Below are 24,676 nucleotides of genomic sequence, written 5' to 3'. Positions count from 1 at the left end.
TTTTTTGTAAAAAAAACCTCTACATTATCTGTTAATACTTAAAAACAGCGGTGTTCTCCTTATTTGCTTGTAACTTGACATACATATTTGAAATCTCCTCCCAGTAGTGCATCAGAACTCCAATTGGGGAGATGCAAGAAAATACCAAAAGACAAAAGAAAAAGAAAAAAAGCCAGATATTGAAAATGACCTCCTACATCATATATTAAGGTTCTGTTGCTGCCTCAGGATTAGAGACAAGCACTAGAAAACTGTACTTGTGTACACAGTAATTTCTTACTTACTTATAAACAAAAGTATCATCTCCTGTTGCAAAACACAACTTTGAAATCATTTCCCCAGTATAATAAAATGAGTGGTGTGGTGACAGAGGGAGGGTCTTTGTGAAAACTATCCTATAGTCTTCACAATGACCCTCCCACTGTCACCAACACCCAATCATGGCGAATGTGTGAAAAGCTATGGGTGAGATCCAGAGTTGTCTCCTGCTGCATTGGATTACACTTCTCCCTCCCCTCTTCCTGCAGTCAACATCCAATCTGCTGTGGAGGATCCCCCAACTCTCCAATGCAGATTATGAGGGCTGATGGGGAGCTGCAGTGTGGGAGAAATGGTATGTCCTGTTTGCAAATATAGAAGTCCAGTTTGCAAGAAGGATAAAACAATTGGATATCTCCCTTTGTTTGTTGGTCTTTACAGTCATTTGTTGAAAACTACACAATAAAATGTTATGGGGAAACAACCCTTACTAGACTCGGACAAACTATATATTCACCTTTCCCAGTCATTCAAAACCACGATTACACTATCCACTTAACTTTCACTCTTTAATTCCAGTTTCAAATTATTCATGGTATATATGTATGCATATACTTGCCTAATATTTATTTTTGTTTGTTTTAAGACTTAAATGTGTGTGGGGGTTTTTATCAGCAGAAACTTGGGTCAATGCACAGAGCTGCAGGAAAATCAACAACACCCTTGCATTTCCCTTCTTGCCAGCTATACTTTCCTTTAGAGCTATTATTTAAAACTCTTAAGAGGAATTTGTTGCTCTGCACAGAGAATCTCAAGCTCAGACTTTGTCCAAGCACATTTGCATATGCTCTGTTACCCTAAGGGGGAGAGTTTTTAGCAAGTGTTCTTCTACAATTAAGCAGCTCCGTTTCAAAGAGTTACATTCCTCCAGTTCGGCAGGCAGCAACTCCAGGTAGTTTCCTTTAAGCTCTAGCTGAACAAGGTTGGAGAGTTCCCCAACTTTAGGGGACAAATGCATCAGGCTGTTATGTCCCAGTAGGAGATACTGTAGCTTTCTGCACTGAAATAATTCATTTGGAAGTGCCTCAATCTAAAGAGAAAAAATAAAAAAATACATAATATTGTAAGGTCATTAATTTATACACACAAACACACAAAATCAGTTAATGTATGTATTCCTAAATCATGCTGATCTAGAGCCTAGGATACATGCATTCAGTGAGGGCTATCTCTCTGTATCCATCCCCACCCCTCTGCAATATTCTTTTATAAATGTAGATGGTTGAGAAAATGCCTATTTCATTGTGGAAATCCCCGGCTGATTCACATGACCTGTTTTATGCCTAATTTTCAAATAAACAAAAGCACGATAAGCAAAGAATTAATAATCTGAGCAACTTGCTATAAGCCCAGTGAAACAATCCTTCATGGCGGCACATCAAAAGTTAGATGTTGAGCTCCCTGCTTAACACTTACATTTGAAGCAGGCTAATGGGGCAGGGGAGGAGACAAATAGGTTTGAAACCAATGATGTATGAAGAGATTGAAGTAAGCTAGCTTTGTGAATGCCGTATGCTACTGTTCTAGCTGAAATAAGTCAGGAAAATGGTTTTGACAGATACAGATACAAGAACTCATAATAAAGATAAAATACTTCCCCACTCAAGTACTGAAAACTGGATTTTCTTTCCAGAGTAAGAACAGAGAACAGGTTTTTCGCTCACTGCCTGCAGCAGGACTACTACTACTACTACATTGGAAAGCATTTTATTGCAGTGAATATAACCAGTTGAGGTGTGTGGTACCCACGTTTTCTGGTTGGCAAATATGCCCATGAAATTAAAAAAAGGTTGGCAACCACTGCTGTAATATATTGCAGGACTGGGCTTTTACCATGCCTTCAGTCTTGATTAACTTTTTTTCTTAGCTTTTATTTTACATTCACTTTAAAGCAGAAGGGTGGGATTCACCTAACCAGTCCTGGCAGCAGAAGCCCTGCACAAGGACTTCTGCTTGTGCAATGGGGCTTCCTCTTACCAGCCATGCACTTCCCAAGATCAGCTTGGAGCAGGGGTGGGGAATGGGAATTCCCAGGACAGTGTAGGGGGACAGGAAGGGGTACTGTTCCATCTGGCAAGCTGGACTGCTTGCACAAACGGAATGATTGCAAGAGTGCAATGCTGAATTCCGCCAATAGTTTGCTTCTACTTACGTGATTCTTTGTCACAGCAAGGTACTGCAGGTTTGTTAAATACTGGATTTCATGTGGAATGGATGTTAGCTTGTTATAACTGAGGTCCAAATAATGTAGCTTTAGGCAAAGAAAAAGTTGCGGTGGGATTTTTTTTATGTTGTTATGATTTAAATAGAGCTGCTCCAGATTTGCTAAAGCTCCAATCTGCACTGGGATGTAGGAGATGGTGTTGTGCCACAATTTCAGGCAAGAAAGGTTCTCAAGGTGTTGAAAACTAATGATTTCTTCTACTGTTCGTATATTATTGTCTTTTAAGTCTATTTCATGCAAATAGTTCAGGCTAAAGATAGAATGTGGAATGCGCTCCAAGTCACAGCTGATCAATTCCAAAGTTCTCAGGTTAAGCAATTTCTTCAAGTTGGTCAACACTAGAAGTTTTTTCCCCTCATTGTCAATAGATAATTTTTGTAGTGAAGGCAACTGGTCTGTAACCACCTGAGGTATGCGGGAAAGGCTATTCTTTAAGTGAATTGTTTTCAGATTCACAAGATCCTGAAAGCCCTCATTGTAGAGACCATTCTGGTTTTCTAGCATATAACATCCAGTCAAATACAATTCCTGCAAGTTACTTAGATAGAAGATCCAGCGTGGAATCTTTCCCATATCAGCCAACTTTAGACGCAGGATTTTTAAATTCTCTTCTAAGAAGTGCAGTGCTGGAAATTCCACAGTTAATGATGAGTGATAAATGTTCAGTTCCTTGAGATTGGGTAGCTGGTTTACAGATGCCGGAAGCTTAACCTCAGGAATAAGTTCTAGGGTTAGAACTTCTATCTCTGTGAGTTCAAAGATGTCATCTGGAAGACCACTAAGCATAAAAAGGTGAAGTTCCATCTTATCCTGGGAATTTCGTACCAGTTTGCTTTTCAATCTCTCTAAAGACCATTCGTTATTTAGACTGATCTGCTTCAACTTGTTTTCACTCACCTCAGAGAGGAATATTGAGAACCGTTTTGAATACAGAGGATCATACTGGTCTGCTAGGTGAAGAATGAAGGCAAAGTCATTTTTTACATCAGGAATATCACTGTAATTACTTTGCTCCCTCAGCTTCTCAAAAGAATATTGTTTGAGTGAACTTCTCAGCATCCATAACAAGCTGTAAGTGCACGTCAGGCCATACAAGATCACTACGACAACATAAAACGAAGCTAGCACTTTAAAAATTTCTGCTAGTGAATAAACACACTGGTATCTCTTGTAGCCAGTAAAGACTTGAATATCAGCCACACAGTCAATTTCTAGTGTAATAAAGGTTAAATAATAGGGAACATAAATCATTATTAGTATAAATACAATGACCTTGATCACAATCTGTTTTAGGTACACACGATAGATGATATCCTTCTGTTCAACATGCACCCTGAATCTTTTGACTTTTTCAAATATTGATTTTGCTTGCTCCCCTTCTTTTCTGTCTAGAACATTTGAAGAGCTCTCTCTTCCAGCTGTTTCCAGCCCAGTCTGCGAGTAGGAGACAGACTGTCGCTTGTTCTCCAATTCTGCTATGTTGCTTGGAGAGGAAAGAAAGGTCTTAGATTTGGAGAATGGCTGAGGCCTCACAGACTGTTCAGCAACTGTTTCCGACAGGGCACGTGTTGTCCAGGGAGAATCAAAACATTTGTGTAGTATGGCTACAAAGTGTTCCAGTCTTGAACTTGTGCTGGGATAGTAAAGCCAAAAATTACTGCAAGCAGCAAAAATGAAAGTATGAAGAAGCACTAAGTATGGGAAAAATTTGGCAAACCAGTGAAGCTCTCTCTCGTAACACACAGCATCAATGTAAGAATACTGCTGTCGATGAAGGTAATTCTGGATTCTAAGAGGGAGCACTATTGGCGCTGCAGAGCTGGAGGATACATTAAGGTTGTTTTTCACCAGATCCCAAGGCACTGCACAATGATTGTCAAACTCAAGCTTGCAAGGAAGACAACATAACAATCTAGTTTGAGTGAGTTGGAGAGCTCCAGCAAGGACAGCAACAAGCAGCATTATCATGGTGAGGTAATAGCAGAAGACATCCCACCATGGTTTCAGGATGTGGTATGATGATTGGGCATCTGCTAAACATCTGAGTTCAGTTAACGTAATCATGACTTGCTTATGGAACAGTGGCAACTGGAAATGAAAAACAAGTGATAAATTCTTAGCTGAGAATACAGATATAATTTTATTAAACTAATGAAAATATCAAAACATTTGTTAAGATTTCAAATATAACAAATATTGTTGTTACAGTTACTATTCTTCTAGTCATGCAAGGTGTACATTGTACAGCATACCAACAATAGCATTCAGCAGACACTAAAGATTTTGATCCAAGTTAAGTTGAACACATGTAGTCAATGCATGATAACCTGGATTACTGCAACTTACTCTATGTGGGGCTGCCCTTGGGCATGGTCTACAAGCTGCAGCTGGTGCAGAAAGTATCCACCATACTGTTGATGGGAGCACATGGCCAACATATGACACTACTGCTAATGCATTTGCAATGGTTGCCCATCTACTATCGAGGTCCTTGTATAAACTTACAAAGCCCTGAACAACTTAGGTCCAGGTTACCTTAGGGCAGGGGTCAGCAACCTTTTTCAGCTGTGGGCCGGTCCACCGTCCCTCAGACCATGTGGTGGGCCGAACTCTATTCCCATGCCCCACAAATACCCCGGAGTTTCATTTTAAATAAAAGAACACATTCTACTGATGTAAAAACATGCTGATTCACGGACCGCCCATGGGCCGAATTGAGAAGGAAATTGGGCCGGATCCAGCCCACGGGCCTTAGGTTGCCTACCCCTGCCTTAGGGACTGCCTGAACTCTCATATCTCAGCTCAGTCGCTGAGATCATCTGCAGAAGCATCATTGGTCATCCTGAGTCAGCAAGGCACGTCTGACAGCAACAAAAAACAAAAAATCCAAGCCTTTAGCCAAATGCTGTCAAATGTTATGCCAACAGGGATTCAGCACACATCTTTTACTTTAAATGGCATCTGAACACTTTTGTATACCATCATGCTTTATGCAGACATCAAGAAAGCATCATTCTGTAACAGTTTCGTGGATGATCTCATATTTTAATTTTTTACATGGCTTTTAGTATGTGTGTGTGCGTATATATAAACCACTTTGATTTTTAAAAATATAAAATTATACAGATATAACAAAAATGTAAGCAATAGAAAAATAAATATGCAAATTCCACCCACACCTATTGTGTTACTTAATCTAAACTGCATTGAAAGGGAACTTCCAAAACCCCAATTTGAATAGCACACCTATGCTTCTTGACAACACCACAGTTTCCACTTAGATGGTCCTTCCAAACTTATCTCCACTGCAGAAATGAAGCAGCTACCCCCAAAGGCAAGTGAGAAGCCATGCAGCGTAAGCCTATATATCAGCATAGAAGAGCACTCAAATTATTGCCACCGTCCACTTGTTGAAACTTCTAGTGTCGGAGTTCTGAAGAACTTCTATTGCTTTTGTTTACTGATCATCTGCTATACCGTATTTTTTGCTCTATAAGACGCACCAGACCATAAGACGCACCTAGTTTTTGGAGGAAAACAAGAAGAAAAAAAATTCTGAATCCCAGAAGCCAGAACAGCAAGAGGGAACTGGCTTCTGGGATAGCCTCTTGTTGTCCTGGCTTATGGGATAGCCGCGCGCAGCCTCTCCTGGGCAGTGGGATGAAGGCTCCCCCTGCCTGGAAGAGGCTGCGCACAGCTAAGGCAGAAGGCTCCCCCAAGAGCTGTGCTCCCTTTAAAGAGCGCATGGAGCATGTGTGCGGTTCTTGGGGGCTTTTCCCTGAGGAGGGAGGATGGCAGCCCTTCTCACTCCTTGGGGAAAAGCCCCCAAGAGCCACACACATGTTCCACGCGGCTCTTTAAAGGGAGCGCTGAGCAGAGCCTCCCGCCTGCATTTGCTCCATAAGACGCACACACATTTCCCCTTACTTTTTAGGAGGGGGAAAGTGCGTCTTATAGAGCGAAAAATACGGTACATGGCATAAACCTTTATCTTTGCTAAATAAATGTGCTTACAATTATTTCTGAATTCCTTAAATTCTAGCTTTATTAGAAGATCTCTGCTGTAATCATGCAACTTAAATACTGGAAATGATCATTTCACTTACTTTACTTATCAAATGGGATGAGACACAGAACCACCATCTTCAATCAGGTGGTCTGCACCTTTTAAAATTCCTTAGGCAAGCCATCTTCAGAATCGTCTTCATCCTAGGACAAAAACAAAGATTCAAATTGAGGCTGCATATATTACACAAAGTGGGTAAGTAATATCATCTATTAGAATTTCAATAATGTGGGGCAAAGAGTTTCTTAGGAAGCCATCAATTTCTAAAAATGCATGTTTTCATTAAATTCTGTAGTAGCACAATGAATAAATGCAGCAACATTCAAATTGGGCAGTTACAAGCAACTATCCTTAGGAAGCATAGTATTAGCTTAACAATCATACTTATCTTCCAGATTTCCAAACTGACCTGTATTGTCAATTGTGCTATATTAAATGACTTTGAAATACCACATTTCTTGTTTACTCCTTGCTTAGACGCCAGTCTCCGCTGCAAACAGAAAAATAGATTTTGACTTGTGGGGCGGCTGGGACTTTCCCCCCTTGTATTCAAATAAACAAAGATATTCTAAAACATACATAAATCCTGACAGACTTTTAGTTAGGAGGCCATGGATCAAAATGTATTTATGCTTAGGATTACTAGTAGTCTCACTTTTCCATACTACTGCTAGTTTCCCGAATGTTTCCTGAGGCTGTAAGTCTTCCCTGTGTGCTGGAATGAATCAAGGGAGAAGCTGGAGAGAAATTAGTATTATTCAACAACATCCATACTGTTGTATTATAGCCCAGAAACAGACATCACATGAAGCTATTGTTGGCGAAAAGCCTACATCGCCAGTCAGTTTCCATGTACCTTTACTTTTCCTAGAGAAACATCTTTGCTTCAAGATCAAACTTAGCTTATAAAATAATGTCCTCTTGAAGATTTTGGTCCAAAAAATGTCAACCTTCTGGTTTTGTTCAGCTCCAGAGTTTTATCTTAACACACTGAATAATCAGATTTAATGTAGTACGTTGCTCAGATCCTCCAAATAGGTTTTAGCTCATGAAAGCCATAAAAGCTTTTCAAAGTAGTCTAACTCAATTTTCAACATGTACTAAAATTAGGCTTTACAGTAACCAAGATGATCCCAGCTTAGTTATACTGAGGTTTTTTAAAGGAATCCTTAGCCTTCAAATCTACACCCCCTTGTCTAGCAGTATGCTCCATTGAACTCAATGGAACAAACTTCTGAGACATGTATAGGATTGTACTGTTAGCTTCTAAGACCACTGAATTACTATCCACTGAAGTTATTAAGAACTAGTGCCTACCAATCCCTTTTCCTTTTGTGCTTCGTCTCATATATTGTTAGCCTGAGGCAACGACTGCAGCATTTTTGGTCCATGCAAGTAGCGCTAGCACCTTTTTCAACTGAAGAGCAGGGTATAGATGCTTTTTAAGCAAGTGAATAAAATGTGCTCTTTTTTATTTATTTTACTATTCTTACTGCATTGTGCATTTTATATTGCTGCAAGCCACGTTGGATGCTAACAAGGAAATGCAGAGTAGAAATTTCATAAGTAAATGTAATTGGATTCTTGGAAACATCAATAAGAATCTAGTTAAGTTCAAGCTTATATTTTTTCTTCTGTGAACACTTGGAATTCAAGTAAATTTGAGCTCTCTGTATAAACTTCTGTTCAAGGTAGGTATCCGCCCCCCCCCCCGCCACTTTGAATAGCTTCTAGGCAGGACTTCCGGGTTGGCGCCATCGCCGAAAGGCGGACTCCCTCCGAGCTCCGGAGGGAGCCTGCTCGGCAGGGGCTGGGTCCTACCGCGCCGGCGACGCGGGGACCCTCAAAAACCATGGGCGCTGAAACCCATGGACATGGTGACTCGGCTGGCACCTTTTGCGCCCCCCCGACCCGCGAAGGAGCCTTTTTAAAGGCTGCGGAACGGGTGACGGGGGGGGGGGGGTGCTTTGAGTCCTCCGCTTCCCCTGCCGAGAGAAGCCGCATGCCATTCGACGGAGAGCGCTGACTTCTTCTATTGAAAATTTGGACTTAAAAGAATAACCCGTGAGTAATTGGAACCTGGACTAAAAAGGGGGATAATTTTTTTAAAAAAAATTCGGAGCGAACGGGGGAGGCGCAAAAAGGAAGTCAGCCCCCCCCCCCCTGTCGTAGAGGAGTTAAAGTAAAGGATTTGACAACTAAGATCGAGCGCAACCCTATTTTGACAAAGTTATTAACTTCGCGATGGAAAATTATAAGACTGAGCTGGAGGAGAAAAGTGGAATTGAATTAAAAAGCAACCCCCCCCCCTGGAATCCTGGGAGCGATTTGTGAGAGCACCGGGAGAAGAGAAAGAGAGGTTTTGACAGCTGTCAAAGAGCTGTCAAAGCGGAAGAACAAAAAAGAGAACTTTGTTACGAGGACTTTGCCGGTTACATTTGTTATAAATTGGATATAAATTGTTTAAAACAAGGAATAACAAGTTATTTTGACTGGTGGGCATGATCTGGAAGGGAATTGAGTTATTGCAATCCACCTAGAGGAGCTGAGGGATATTACAAGTATTGTTGGCTTGGAACTTGAATAGAATTTTTTATCTCCTGGGAAACTGCAGAAATGGAACACTATTTTGTCTACAGAGGTCTACACACTAAAGGAGACAATAGATTTATCTATTGAAGAATGGAAGGGACTTGGCATAATGTTTTGTTCCTGAATAACAGAGCCTCTGCAGAGGAATTAGAAGCTTTTGGAATTAGAACATTTGTGCAGGAGAGCAGGAAAAAAAAAAAAAGGAGGAGAGAGACCAACAAGAACAACAAGAACAACAACAAGAATTGGACAAAGTTGGAAGTGGGAACATTTGGGACATCCAGATTTGAAAGGTCTAAAGAAATAAAATTGGAGCTTTTACTCCTAAATATAAAAATCTGGATGGAAGAAATGGGCCTTTTTGAGATAGACTCCTTCCAAGATTGGACATTCGAAATTAAAGATGACTGGTAAAGGACTATGGCCTAGATAGATGTGGGAGCTCCAGGAAGACATCAGACGTTGAAGAACATTGGGAACGCAACCGGGAAAGGGGGGAGGGAAATTTGGAATCCAAAGGGCGTAAAATTATATTTGATTATCTTAATTATATTTTATAATTTTATTTTAATTAATTTATCTGATTATTTTAATCTGTATTGTATATTAAAGAAGGGAATGCACGGAAGGGAACAGGTCGATTTTAGGGGATGGGAAAATATTTTTAAAATTGGGCTAATGATAATAAGTTCAAAAACTGGGATAAGAACTTGCTGAATTTATTTGTAAGAATTGGAATACAAGAGGGGGGGAGGGAGGGGAAGTCCTGGAAAGATGTTATTGAAAATAAGATTTTAAATTGGGATGTTTTGTTCTTTTTATTTTGTTGTAATTGGAAATTTCTAATAAATATTATTTAAAAAAAAATGAATAGCTTCTAGGCAGTTAAATAAAGCAGAAACTTATTAATCTCTCAGCTGCCTCTCAAAAGAGAGGCCTAAGCATTTTGTGACCAGAAGCTTTGGATTATCATTAGCGTACTGTTTTGTGAGAGGGAGAGGTGCTAAGCAACAGGGCGGGATGACAACAAAAAACAGAGCTGAATAGATAATCAGTGACCACGGTTCAATCACATCCAAAATAAGGTTATGCTGCAAGTCTAAATTTCCAGAAGTACTATAGATAGTGGTGTTTGCAAATACATTACAAGCATGCCCACAAAAAGTTCAAATTACAATATACAGCTGAAAGGCAACTCCCCATTTTATGTGATTTCACCAACTCACGTGGGGATTCGGAATGAACCCCCTTGTAAATGGGGAGTCACCTGTCAGCTCAACTGTTCCTCTGGCTCACGTTTGCAATCTGTTTAAATGGATTTTAACCAGTGCTCCATTATCAGGATGTTGATACAAAGATAATAGGGTACAATAATAGGGACAATATAGGGTAACCATTACTTATACATGTACGGGTATTTTGTTTAAATAAGAATCTATGTTCACTTTTATATGGAACTGGGATTTGTTAGTGATTGAATTGTGTTTTGGGGACCCTCATTGTGCTTAGAATTACTTCCAATTAATAAAAAATTAGACCAGAGGTCGGTAAGATTAACCTCGCCTAGGCCGGTTCACTCCAGTGGAGATCCCTCCGTGGGCTGGATTGCGCCCACGCCCGTGATTTCCAGTGTCTGCATCTGCGCAGACGCAATTTCCAGAGCCAGTTTAGTGCAACACATGGGGACTTGCCGAGCGGGTGGCTCAGTTCGGGGGCAGCTCGTGGGCTGGTTAAACAACCCCCGTGGGCCGCTTGTGGCCCACAGGCCTTAGGTTGCCAACCCCTGATTAGAATTCTCTTCAAATATTTTCTCTAGTCTATTTACATCAGCAGCTTTTCAACCATGGTTCTTACCATCAAACCATTTCCTGACAGTGTAAAGTAAGGACACACCTTTCTATTCATCCTTCCTTAAGCCCTGGCTTGAGGGCATCAGAGCATGAAACTACATTCTGTTAATGAAATAACCATAAAGGGTGCAATTATATATTTCAATCTCTTGAAATCCTTAAGGCAACTAAAAGGAGCAATTAATACTTGTGGGAATATTTGTTTTCCTAAATAGTGTAATTAAGATCTTACTTTCTAAGCTCTCTAAATTTGCAACTCTGCAGTTGAGATATGATGCTCATTCTCTTGAGTATTCAACAGCTTCACTTTTTTTTAGAAAGCAGCCAACATCTCACCCAGCCTTATTTAAAATGCTTTGGCAACCATTAGCTGATCTACGGCTGGATCTCCATCAATAACACATTTCACAAGGCCAGAACATCTTGGCCATATTTTTATACCTATTACAGAAATCAGTAGTGTTGCGCAAGTACATCTGGTTTTGATAGCATGAATACAGTGAACAGATACTGACATGTGGCTTTCTGTTCTAGAAAGATCAAATCAAAAATAACATGGATAATTGTTTCTGCCACACAGTACAGACTTTTCAGTCTAACAGTTTTCTTACCATCTTTAGGAAATTTGCCATAAGGTTGCTTGCAGCAAACTTTATAACAAATTGTGTTTTAAACGGTTTATTATCTTTATTATTTACATATTAATTCTGATCCCTAATTTGCATTTTTCAATTAGACAATCAGTTAATCAGACTAGTATTTACCATTTGCCATATTAAAGTATTTTCATTCATTGTATAATGATTTTAGTTTTCATCCTAATGCTAGAACAGTTAGTTTTATTTCTGAATATATATTCCAGTCCCATTTTTAAGTTAGTCTTAAAAAACCAGAAGAGAAATAAGCTTTAGATTTTGCTAAAGCAGTGGTTCTCAAGTTTTTTCTCTGGGCCACACTTTCAGAATACAAATTTGTTTGCACCACATCAATTTTTTTACTGATAAGAAATACATTGGAAAACAAAACTAAACAACTCCTGGCAGTGCTTGATTTATAACACAGAACACAACTACTTTATAATATGATCATGGGACATCCAGAAAGTATAAAACAATGCAGCTATATAAGAACATGAATCATTCCCAAAATATAATTATAAACAAGTTTTATCCAGCACTCTGTTCTAAACGCGATTCTGGGTCTCAACTAGGATTGTCTGCAGTATCCTATGGTGTTCTTGCTCTCATTTTGAAAAGACATCTATCCATATTCTGCAATTAAAAATTACTATTTTGATGCTACCATACTGAAATAATTGATTGTCCTTGAATCTTCCCGCCACAGTTCACAGTTGCTATCCTCTCCTGCCACACCAATGTGGCCTGCCACACCCTTTGAGAACCACTGTGCTAAGACAACAGAAGTTTTAAAAGCAGGTATATTCTTACCTTTTAAAGGCCAGTCAGTCGTAATCTCTTCTAGAACTTGACAGTTCCTGCAGAGACATTGCTGAATTAGCTACTGCAAATTTACAATACAGAGTCACAGAATGTACTCTAATAGTAGGCACATAACCCCAAATCTCCTAATTATACTATATCTAAAGTGTCAGTTCCTACATTTGCTGAAAAATAATTAAACCTAAGGCACCGCCTAGTGGCATCCTTTATGCATAACATTTATGCATTTCTGGAGTGACGGAATTGTCCTGCTTCAGAATAAGGCACAAAACACTAGCAAATAGGGTTTTTTTTTTTTTTTTTCTGAAACCTAATGCAATTCTAAGGGACGTGGGTGGTGCTGTGGGTAAAACCACAGTGCCTAGGACTTGCCGATCGTATGGTCGGCGGTTCAAATCCCCGCGGCGGGGTGAGCTCCCGTCTTTCAGTCCCAGCTCCTGCCCACCTAGCAGTTCGAAAGCACCCTTAAAGTGCAAGTAGATAAATAGGTACTGCTTTATAGCGGGAAGGTAAACGGAGTTCCGTGTGCTGCGCTGGTGCAGGCTCGTCAGAGCAGCAATGTCACACTGGCTATGTGACCCGGAAGTGTCTGCGGACGGCGCCGGCTCCCGGTCTCTAAAGTGAGATGAGCGCACAACCCTAGAGTCTGTCAAGACTGGCCCGTACGGGCAGGGGTACCTTTACCTTTACCTTTTAATGCAATTCTAATAAAGTTAACCTTGTAAATACTGGAAATATAGAGGGATGTTTCCTATTGGTGAGACTTCATGATACTGTACATCTAAAAACCATCTACATTTGTTTCATATCTATACAAAATACAACAACCCTGTATCCAAGATATAGGTAAATCACTATGTACAGAAATAAGTTCATGGTGACTTTCTGGACAAAACTTGGCCCATCCGAAAACATCAGTACACTAACTGCAGGGGTTGGATTAGATATTTGTTGAGGTCTTCCTCAAGCTCTAAGATAATGGCTACCCAACAGAGTTACAAAACACACAGTGTAGTGACTAAAAAGGGGGAAAGTGACACCAGAATGAATATGGGAACTAGAATAATGTTAAGTCTCTTGCTATTAGCAGATATAAATAATTCTATGGGAAATAATACTCTTAAGACGAAATTGCCATCACTATGGATGGATTCAGACAGACTAGGGCCTGGAAAATTTAAGACTTACAGAATCTACTTCCTTTCTTTTCATTTGAGTGTTGACATTCATTTGAACCCTGAGGGTTCACTAAATTTAGGTGCAAAGTAGTGGCCCAAGGAGGCCAGATGTCATGTGGTGAGTTAGAGGGTACAGCCAATTATTTATTGAACTCCATAATCTAAACACCAAGATAACTAACTTATATAAGTACAAATATATATATCTGTGTTGTCACAAATCAGAGATTCCAACACAAAACTTGCCTAATGATCCACACAAGGATCTGATCAAAGGCAACCAATATATACACAAATGTTTAACCATTAATTAGCATGAAGGTTCAGAGATGAGGATGGCCACAAAACAGTATTTTTACATTTGCCATTTTAAATATCTTTACACTAGCTTATGTATTTTATTTTTATTTAGAAAAATGTATAGACTGATTCAACAGATGGTTATCTAGGTAGTGTACATACTAAAATTATCCATAAAACATGGGTAAAATCAGCAAAACTGTTAAAGGCTATATATAAAATAATCAAAAAGCAGAAAAAGCCAGTAAAGCATTTTAAAACAAATATAGGTAACTAAAATATAGGTCTTAGTAGGCTTGCTGAAATAAAGTGTTCAGCAGGCATATAAAACAAAATAGTGAGTGACTTAGACATCTATCAGTGACTCCAATCTATCTTCTGCTCTCAGCTGAGATTATTGTGCAATTATCATAATTCTATGATTGAGCAAGCTTTCCTAGACTTTTGATTTTCTACATTTCTAGGTGACTGCAGAGGAACACCAATGCAAAATTTCAACATGGTTGGAGATTACAGTTGTCTGCCTCCCTAAATCATTACAGGTACTAGACAAGTCATGCACATCTATCCAAAGGCTATAATCTACCAATGCTGTAAGAGCCCCAAGGCTTCTGTATGCAGAAGCTTCATTGTTTAACCAGCATACTCACACACAAATAAACTTAAGATCACAGTTTTACATTCCCTTCAGACAGCCCATCTTTCACACTCTGTTATCTTGCCACAGAAAAACTGTAGTAGTGGTAAGGAATAATAACGGGAAAGTGCCTGACATAGCAAATTCCATGTACAATAGAGCTTGCTTACTATACCCGTCAGATAAAAATTGGTGATCAGTTGTGACAAATACTAAAAACATTTCACTTGGACCTTAATCCAAGCTGAATTAACTGATCCAGTATGAAACTTGAAATACCAGGTCAGTTACAAAAGGTAAGAACTTGATGACACCTGGATTTTATAGCATCAGATTACAACAATAAACAGTCAGTCCTGGAATCTGAATGTGTGCTAGGACTTATACTGCCCAATTCCTGTAACAGATATAAGAACACCTCCATTATTAGAAGCACATTGTTTTTAGTATGTTACTGAAGGCATTTGTATTTGATTGGATTTTCCAACTTTGAGGCAAACATTGTGGAAGAGTTTTGGTGGGAATGACTAACTTAATTAAAATTATATACCTTCTACATCTCCTATATTGTAAAGATACTTATTCTAGGAGCTGCTTATCCACCGTATTAGCAATGAATCTTTATGAAGAAAATGCATCTTCCAGAATCGGCTTAATGGATAAAAACAAACTGCTCACCTAAGAACATTTTTTCTCCGACCTGGAATTTGTATTCTACAAACAGAACAAGAAAAGCAAGAGCAACGGCGTCCATAATACTTATAAATAATCTGAATGTTGCAACAAGATATAACCAGAAGAAAAAGAAACCCTGACACAACAGAGCCTTTCAACAACAGAATTTAGCAATCAATAAAGATTTGGATCTGAATATATAAGTAAAAATAGATTTCAACAGACCACTGGATTCTTTCTCATTAATTACTTAAGATAAATTAGTAATGTCATAAGAGGGTGGTGGGGAACCCCTGGTGCCCATTTGGCCTGCAAGGTCATTTTGGCCAAACCACCCACACCTGCTGTAAAGGTAAAGAGAATGCTGGGCTGAAGGGGTGGGGTTGAAGGCCCCAATCAACTGATCAGATTTGTACAGTTAAATACACATCAGTAGTCCATTGGGATTTTCATCAGAACAGTAGTCCATGCAACAAGGTTCAGTCTAGCCCTAATACACATCACAAAGTAAAGCTGTTTCAATATGGTGTAGCAAATACTGTTCCAACATAAAATTACTACATTCGGAACTGATACTAAAGGCTGCAATTTCCCTTCAAGACAAGTTTAACAGATTCAATAAAGCTGAACTACTCCAAATAGCCCTTTAATTGGCCCTGTGCTCGGGATACTAATTATGTTGGGATGTAGGTAGAAGATTTATTTGAGATATAGAATATATATTGTTATATGGACAAGTATTCAGCAATGGAGAATAAGCTGGAATTCCTTCACTTTTATAAATACACTGTTATCTATATGTTCATTCTTCTGGCATTAATCTTTACCCATCTTAACAGGAAGAAAAGCAAATTGCTTAGAATCCTTGTAATTTCCTTCACCTGTTTAAATTCCATCAAACTGCTTTTCTATACAAATACCCAAAGCAGCATACAGCCCAACTCCACAGAGAGACGAATGCAGAAAGCAGCTTTCTATCAAATAATATCAACAACCAGAGTGGCCACTAACTGGTGGTGAGTATTGAACCTAGGTTTCCAGGGCTGAGCAGAACCTCTTAACCTTGTTCTGAAACTAGTACCAGTACTTACTCTTATTTTTAAAGTGGAGCTTAGAGCAGGTGGCACTCAGTTTTGGAAACCTAGGTTCTACTGAAAAGCCTCAGTCATATAAAGCACATGCTTTACTATTGAACTGAATATACTGCAATTCAAGCTACAAATCAGAAACCTAATTGTTTACTTAACATACATTCACAGCCATGTTCCAGATATGTACGTACAGATTGTGTCAGAAGCACGCAGCACCACCTCTAATCCTTATTGCAAGAACCATTAAAAACACAACAATAATCTGATTTTTTCCATACTGTTCTAACCACGAGTAAGCATAATCTCCGTTCTCCATACAGGATCAATTGTTCAAATTCTTTTGGCAAATTCAAAGAGCAGGTGCTTAGCCAGAGTACTAACACGTCTTCTCATAGTTCATCCACTACCCAAATCAAATGAGTAACTATAAACACACAAATGTATGGTCTTTGTTAAGAAGTTTTCAGCAGTCTGAAATATAAGTCAAGGTCTATGCTCAGTTGTTAGAAAGCTATTCAACAGCTTTCACATCAGCATGTTGCATACTTTTGCAAAACTCCTGAAAATTTTTCAAGTAGAAAGTGAAATGCACATTATTTTAATTATAAATAATATTTGAAAACTAAATGTTTTTGTTTAACTGTTGCACACCATGAACACTATTTCTCACCACTGGCAGTCCAGCTTTAAAGCCAAAATTTCTATTGTTTCTACACCTCCAGTATAAGAGTTTATGAAGCACCCTGAACTCATGTTCTAAGTAGTTTTCTGAAAACAATCTTATATACCAACCCTCTCCAACTTGGTCCACATCTAAATTGTTTCTGTGCTTTCTGGACTTGCCATGTCTCTGTACCTCTTCTTCAAACTTTTAGCCAAGGAAGATTTTTAGAGAGAAAAGCAGCGAGTTTACTCTTTGCAACTTTTATTTTTAGAAATCTGGATAGTATGCCATGAAACATCAAAACTTGGGCCAAAATGATAATAGTATCATGAAATTATACATTGGTCAAATGAAGCAGATATGCATGTGCTTGCTTATTCCACACAATTTATTCTACCTCTGCTAGTCAAGACAAGAGGCAAAGGAGCTATCCAAGGTAATGAAATCCCACTCTGTGGGACTGCTGGAAACAACTGTGCAAATACAACCTCCAGCATTATTATACTGTAAGGGCAACCAGATGCATTAGTTGATTGAGCTCCCATCCTTCAATAAATACACAGAGGGGGAATTATTTAATATACTTGCTAAAATTCCTTCTACATAAATACTAATGACACATCTTCCACTGAATGGTGAGACTAGTCTAAATTAACAGTTACCAAATTTGTTCATAATTATTGGCTGCTAGTTAAAATAAATTTCAGCTCAGCACGTGCCTGGGAAAATCTTGTTAACACAGACATACCAGGAAGTAAACTTTCTTGAGCTAGTTATTAATATTTCCATACCACGGCACAAATGAGTGTAAACACTCACTGCCCCGTCTCCATATGTCAGAGGACTTTGGGACAGGGAAGAAGTTGGTAGCAAGGACACAAAGAGGCTGACTAGTAAGCCAAGCCAACATTTGCAGAACACTGATTTATATGTTATCTTATTAAAGGACAGTTGCATAAAAGGAGCAAGTACACATTTTCATGAGTATTCCTTCAAGTTATAGTTTACTCTATATTAAAACTTCCATAAAACAATTTACAGAAGTGCTTATACATAAGACTGGTGCAGCAATGAGTTATTGCTAAAGAAAAAATTCCATACTATTTCATCAGTCTGCAGTGTTAACTCTTCCCCCATACAAGATTCTATCTTTTGTAAGACAGATAACATTAACAGCCCAATAAAGTTATTGTTCTGAGCTTGCAGGCACAGAACAGGCACATTCTTAAGAGTTTTGCTCAACTCGAGTTAAGGTCACAGTAAGCAATATTTAAACAAGATGTTTAATGTTTACTCTGAATCTTAAAGATCAGTTTCTCCCTGCCACTTAACTGTCACTTTTTCCATCAGTATGACCACTGGACAAAGATACCCAAATATGTCAGCTTAATTTAAACTTTGCACAGCCCTCCCTAGTAAGTTTCAGTTCAGATATAAATTATGAAATACATATTCCAGAGATTATTTATTTTTGTCTACACAAGATGAAAGTGTCAATCTAGGGCTTGCTACACCAACAAAATAAGTGCTTTGACAATAATTGGGTTGGCATAATGTCACAAGAATGTATTTTGCAGACTTGAGATACTACACTGACATAATAGGAGGTATGTCATCAACATACAACACACGAGCCTTACTTTGCAAAACTAAAGCCCTGAAAACAGGAAAACACTGAGGAGGCAGTTCAGAGGGCCTATGTTCTACCCTTAAAGCATTACATGTTTTAGAATGCTAATCAACATTAAAATAAATATGGTCTTAAAAATGTTACATCACAACCATGTTTTAATATGACCAGAGGCTCAGTTTCAATTAAGTAGCCCAGTGACTTATAAGAAAAATAGTCACTCTTGAAACTTGAGTATTAACATGCTGGGTTTTTTAATGTTTTACTATGATAGGTTAGAAGGAAATAAGATCAATAGATTTGTCACTGAAACGTAGTGCAGCACAATGCTGTACATATTTACTCATAAGTCATACTAAGTTCAGTGATGCTTACTATTATTTTTTAGTGTTAGATGTATTTGTATATTTATACTGTATGATTTATGGTTGTGTTGCATGTTGCTCTGGGTGCATTTAGTAGAAGAGCGAGATGATGGTGATGATGATGATGATGTGATTCTTTCATGTTATATATTTGCAACCTTAACAGTAGAAGCAACTCTCTACCTGTGGCAGACATTTAGAAGTTTTTTGATACAGGTAATGAAAAGGGAGGATTCATGCTTAACCAACTCAGCAATTTAGCTTTTATATACATTAATTCCTTCTTAATACTGTACATATATGATGTGCATATTCTCATATTATATAACATGCCCAGAGACTTCTACTCAATTATTGGATGAGATGGTCAGTTTCCTTCTTTTTATCTTCTGACAGATTTAAATAGACACTTTTGACTTGACTAGTGAGCTCTATGATTAGTTGTAACAGCTGTGTTTTGCTTTGTAGATGCATATCAAGCATGATAAAATGCAGAAGAATCCAGCTTTTCGGAAAGCAGATACATTACCCTGCAACTGTGTCAGATAGGAAAGACACTGAGATGGCACAAGTGTTTTTAGCATGGTTTTGTGAAACAGCATAGCAATTGCACTCTAATAACCCCTGTTCACTTTGAGAAAAGATCTTTCCAAATTAGCAATTAATGTCACATTATCTCAAGTTACAGGCTAGCCTTTTAAAACAGCGTTCTTTGTAAGCAAGCAGCTAACTGACTTGTGAATTTTACAACTCAAATATGTTTGTTTGGTTTGGAAATAATTTGGGATCTATTTCACAACAAAAAAATTAGAAGCACACAATAATGTTTTATTCTACAACTGAGAAGCATATTATGATATTTCATAATAAGAGCCAGGGCTGGGATACAAGGGCTCAAGCAATCTTTCATCTACTATCAACTCAGTGATCTGAAAGTAGAGAGACATTAATTATCTTCAGTAAAATACTTTTATTTTCCTGAACTGTTGTTACTTAATAACACAATTGTTTTGTTACTGCTACTGGTTCTTTTTTGTTTTATTGATTTGAAATACATTAGTGTGATTGGTTAAGATGTTTCAATTGTAAGATGCTTGAGCACATTTTATGGAAAGGCAGGATAAAGAACATTTTAAACATGCTTCTTTGGAAGAAAGCCCTAGCTGCCCAGCTCTATCAGCCTCACTAGCTAACAAGAGACATTTTATTCTACACATTAAATCAAGGGTCAGTTCATTCTGAATATCCGGTCACCAAACTTAGTTTTGGCCCTGGATTCAGATTCCTTTGCAGTTCATGGGTGCCTCATTTAGCAGTTTTATTCACATGCAATCTGGATTCATGACAGAAAAACAAGTAATCAAAGATTATGGTGTCATTGGATACAAATACATAACTTAAGTGAAATTTCATTTTGTGAGTCCTAAACTGTACCCAAATGATAGATTCAGAATTTACAAAAAGGTTTCCTTCTGGGATTACATTTCAACTTTTGAAAATAATGTTTAAATAACCTGGCTGGCGTGCCTTCTACTTGGAGAGACAGCAACTAACTCTTGTCTGTACTTTCTGTTCCTGACACTTCCAACATAGCAGGAAGCATAAGTGTTGCTTAATACATTGAAACCAGATAGTGTGGTGCAGGACATGCCAGTGCCCATACTGTGCCCACTGAGAAGCAGTGTCTGAGAACACCACCAACTGACCTGCTCTAACACAAAGATTTCAAGAGCCAGTTATGTATCGGCACACGTGTGCAGCTATTAAACACCAAGTCACAGATACCGCCTAAAGGCATATTTTAAAAGCAGGGAACACATGGTAAACTCTCTTTCCAACTAACTCCAGGAAAGTTCAAAGATTGTAGAGGAAAAGCAGCTTAATGACGCATTTGACCATCAACCCATACAGGTAACCAAACCTAATGTCCCAAGAGCAACAGAGACTATTTCTTGAAAAGAACTTCACTGGAGATTGCAGAGTCCTAGCTGGGTCACAGTAAACTAGCTGGTAAAGCATAAGATGAACTACTATTTTAACTCAATTCAATAAATTTTATTGTTTATAGCCAATGGCCATCACAATACAGTACGAGCACAAATCACACAGCAACAAAACAAAATACACTGTATGCACCAGACAACTACTATTTGTTATAAGCCCATTTTAAATATGCCAGTGCACAGTGCTTAAAGAAAATGGAAGTTTGCCACAATGGACAATAGAGCTTGATCTGTAAAAGTGAAGACATTCTAAAGTGTTGTGTAAGTGGTTTCAACACACATTTTCCTATGTTCAAAGGTATTTCTTTTCAGGCACAGAAAACCACACTTCCCACACGTCTGTCTTTACCGTAAGACCACCAGCCTCATGCCTATAAAGATAGCAGATACACATCAACCCTTTTCTCCTAGAAATCCCTCCTTATGGCTCCAGCAAGTGGAAAGTGTTTGTGGCCATTTAAGCAGTGAAGCTGGAACAACAAAGTGTTTGTGGCACCTTAAGCACTAACAAACTCGCCTAAGCTTCCACATACTATATATATAATGTGAAATGAAATCTCAGATGCACTTTTATAAAGCAGCCCCAATAAAACCTCCCACCGTTATTTATTTTATTTATTAAATCTGTATGCTGCCCTTCTTCTGAAGATCTCAGGACAGCTCACAGCGTAAAAATATAGGATAAAAACACACAAAAGACCTGCCTGCAGACTGTCCCGCCAGAGTGGTGCATGCTCTGGTTATCTCTCGCTTGGACTACTGTAATGCGCTCTATGTGGGGCTACCTTTAAAGGTGACCCAGAAACTACAACTAATCCAGAATGCGGCAGCTAGACTGGTGACTGAGAGGGGCCGCCGAGACCATATAACATCGGTCTTGAAACACCTACCCTGGCTCCCAGTACATTTCCGAGCACAATTCAAAGTGTTGGTGCTGACCTTTAAAGCCCTAAACGGCCTCGGTCCAGTATACCTGAAGGAGTGTCTCCACCTCCATCTTTCTGCCCGGACACTGAGGTCCAGCGCTGAGGGCCTTCTGGCAGTTCCCTCACTGCGAGAAGCCAAGTTACAGGGAACCAGGCAGAAGGCCTTCTCGGTAGTAGCGCCCGCCCTGTGGAACACCCTCCCACCAGATGTCAAAGAGAAAAATACTGTAACTACCAAACTTTTAGAAGACATCTGAAGGCAGCCCTGTTTAGGGAAGCTTTTAATGTTTAATAGGTCATTGTATTTTAGTGTTTTGTTGGAAGCTGCCCAGAGTGGCTGGGGAAACCCAGCCAGATGGGCGGGGTATAAATAATATATTATTATTGTTATTGTTATTATTATAAAAAACAATTACAATACAAACCAATACCCCACACAATTTTTTTAAAAAAGTTTCACTTTTCAGTAAGTGTTTCAGTCTTTATCACAAGACTTGGTGGGCCTCGGTTGCGACCGACTAACCCAGCCACCCTCTCCCCTGTGGCGGTGAAGAACAGCTGCTCAGCAGGTAGGAGCAAACTCTTAAGGGTCCCTTTGCTCCCCCCCCCCAATTTATATATATATTTGAGGGGGGGGCATAGCTGTCAATGTTTCCCTTTTTTTAAGGGAAATTCCCTCATTCCGAATAGGATTCCTAGCAAGAAAAGGGAAAAGTTGACAGCTATTTGGGGGGGGGGGCATTTTTAAAAGGGGAATTCCCATTCAAATGTGTGCACCAGGTCATGTGATCGATTGTGCGGGGCGGGGCTTAGCTGTCCTCCCTCCCACCCCAGTATTTTATTCAAGTTGGCCCCCGTGGCTCAGCACATGCCCAGAGGCACTCGTTTCCTCTGAGTTTCCAGTGAGCAACAGCTTAGAGAAGATGGGGTGGAGGGGTGGGGAAACAGAAAGGAAATAAACCTGAGCTGGAGTAAGCAGCCTACCAAATCCTCGAGCGCCTCAGGACGTGGACGGAGAAGGTGAGGGGCGCCCTCCGCCAACGTCCCACCTGAGGGGAAGGTAGGTCCCAACTGCCCGTCGCCGGTTCCAACCGCCGCAGGTTCCAACTGCCACACACCGCTCCCGCCCGGTCAGGTAAGCTTTGACAGGTTCTCTCTCGCGCCCTCTCAGCCTCACTCACCTGAGGCTCGCCTCGCCGCCGCCTCCTGCTCCTCCTCCGCCAACCAGCCAGGCTGGGCGCCCGGTCGTCGTAGTCGTCGTCGTCCCCCTGCTCCTTCTCCTTCTCTTCTTCCTCCACAGCACCTCCGAAGAAAGAGAAAGCAGCTCCTCGGGGAGGGAAGAGAAAGAAGAGGTTGATGTTTTTTAAAGCGAGGAGGAGGAGAGAGAGAGGCGGCTCGCGCACCGGCTTCAACCGGCGCTTCTCCGGCTCGAGGCTCCGCCCCCCGCTCTTTTGTCGCGTCACGGGGAGCGTCCGCCAATGGCGGCGCGGCTGGCGGAACCGCTGACTGCTGCGCGAGGAGGGCAGCGCAGAAGGGGAGGGGGGAAGAGAGGGAGAGGGAGGGAGGGGGAGAAGGGGGAGGCGAGGGTGGGGGTGTGGAACAATGGGAGGTGGCGGCTCGCGGCGGCGGGGGGGGGGGGGCTGAGACAAAAGGAGCCCTCGAGCCGTCATCGCGCACACGCGCGCGAGAGACGCGGTTCGGCCCGCCTCGTTCTCCCCTCAGGGAGACGTGCGCGCATGTGGGAGATGCGCCTCAGAGGACCCCGCGCCGGGGTTGCCACCCGCCAGGAATTTCCCGGACGCGCGCGGGGGGGGTGTGGGTTATAACCTGGGTGGGAAATGGGGTAAACGTCCGGGAAAGTATGGCAGCCGTTGTCGGCAGTGCTGTTTGCGCCGATTTGCCATAAAAGTAGCTCAGAAACCGCATGGGGTGCCGTGCTTTTTAACACGTGCCTGGAATACATGGGATGTTTGGGCTGCAGTGTCTGTTCCATCTAAAAATCCCAAGGAGGGGGAGGCTTTAGAAAGTGGCACTTAGTAGCAGTTTTTAGGATGGATGTGGGCAAACAAGGTAAAGGTAAAGGGACCCCTGACCATTAGGTCCAGTCGTGGCTGACTCTGGGGTTGCGGCGCTCATCTCCCTTTACTGGTCAAGGGAGCCGGTGTACAGCTTCTGGGTCATGTGGCCAGCATGACTCAGCCGCTTCTGGCGAACCAGAGCAGCGCACAGAAACGCCGTTTACCTTCCCGCCAGAGCGGTACCTATTTATCTACTTGCACTTTGACGTGCTTTCGAACTGCTAGGTTGGCAGGAGCAGGGACCAAGCAATGGGAGCTCACCCCGTCGCAGGGATTCGAACTGCCGACCTTCTCATCAGCAAGTCCTAGGCTCTGGTTTAACCCACAGCGCCACCCATATCCTGTGGGCAAACAAACTGACATTAAATCCAGGTAAGATGGAGGTGCTGTAGACTCTGCTGGGTGGTGGCTGCCAGGAGGTCAGATCACATAACACCATTGTCACTGGTCGCCAGTGCATTTCCAGATTGAACCTAAAAGTGTTGGTTTTAACATTTAAAGCCCTAAATAATTTGGACCAAAGCCCAATGGAAGGACTGCCTGCCTGCTCCCATACTGACCTTCCTGCTTTACTCTTAAGATAAAAAATGGACAGGCGAGTCAGAGGGCGGCTAAGCTC

At 40.5% G+C, this 24,676-nt stretch overlaps 2 protein-coding genes across 6 annotated transcripts in view; one reads left to right on the top strand and one right to left on the bottom strand.

The window, feature by feature from the left end:
* Positions 1-24,676, top strand: part of KYAT3 (kynurenine aminotransferase 3) — a 340,414-nt gene that overhangs the window by 292,443 nt on the left and 23,295 nt on the right. The gene's annotated exons all lie outside the window — the stretch shown is intronic.
* On the bottom strand, positions 814-23,537 carry LRRC8B (leucine rich repeat containing 8 VRAC subunit B). 5 transcript variants are annotated; one of them, XM_081865855.1, is made up of 6 exons: positions 22,941-23,084; positions 12,499-12,545; positions 11,055-11,152; positions 6,649-6,751; positions 2,471-4,630; positions 814-1,348 (listed from the first exon to the last, which is right to left on the bottom strand). In XM_081865855.1, exons 5-6 carry the CDS (start codon positions 4,604-4,606, stop codon positions 1,076-1,078), a joined length of 2,409 nt encoding a protein of 802 aa, XP_081721981.1. In that variant the 5' UTR covers positions 4,607-4,630; positions 6,649-6,751; positions 11,055-11,152; positions 12,499-12,545; positions 22,941-23,084; the 3' UTR covers positions 814-1,075. The 5 variants fall into 5 exon arrangements, with proteins under 5 accessions (XP_081721981.1, XP_081721979.1, XP_081721980.1 ...); XM_081865853.1 differs by lacking the exons at positions 11,055-11,152; positions 22,941-23,084 and adding an exon at positions 23,161-23,537; XM_081865854.1 differs by lacking the exon at positions 11,055-11,152.

The sequence above is a fragment of the Podarcis erhardii genome (assembly GCF_964252035.2).
Source record: "Podarcis erhardii genome assembly, chromosome: 6".
Taxonomy (NCBI): domain Eukaryota; kingdom Metazoa; phylum Chordata; class Lepidosauria; order Squamata; family Lacertidae; genus Podarcis; species Podarcis erhardii.
This window is presented reverse-complemented; position numbering and strand designations above follow the sequence as displayed.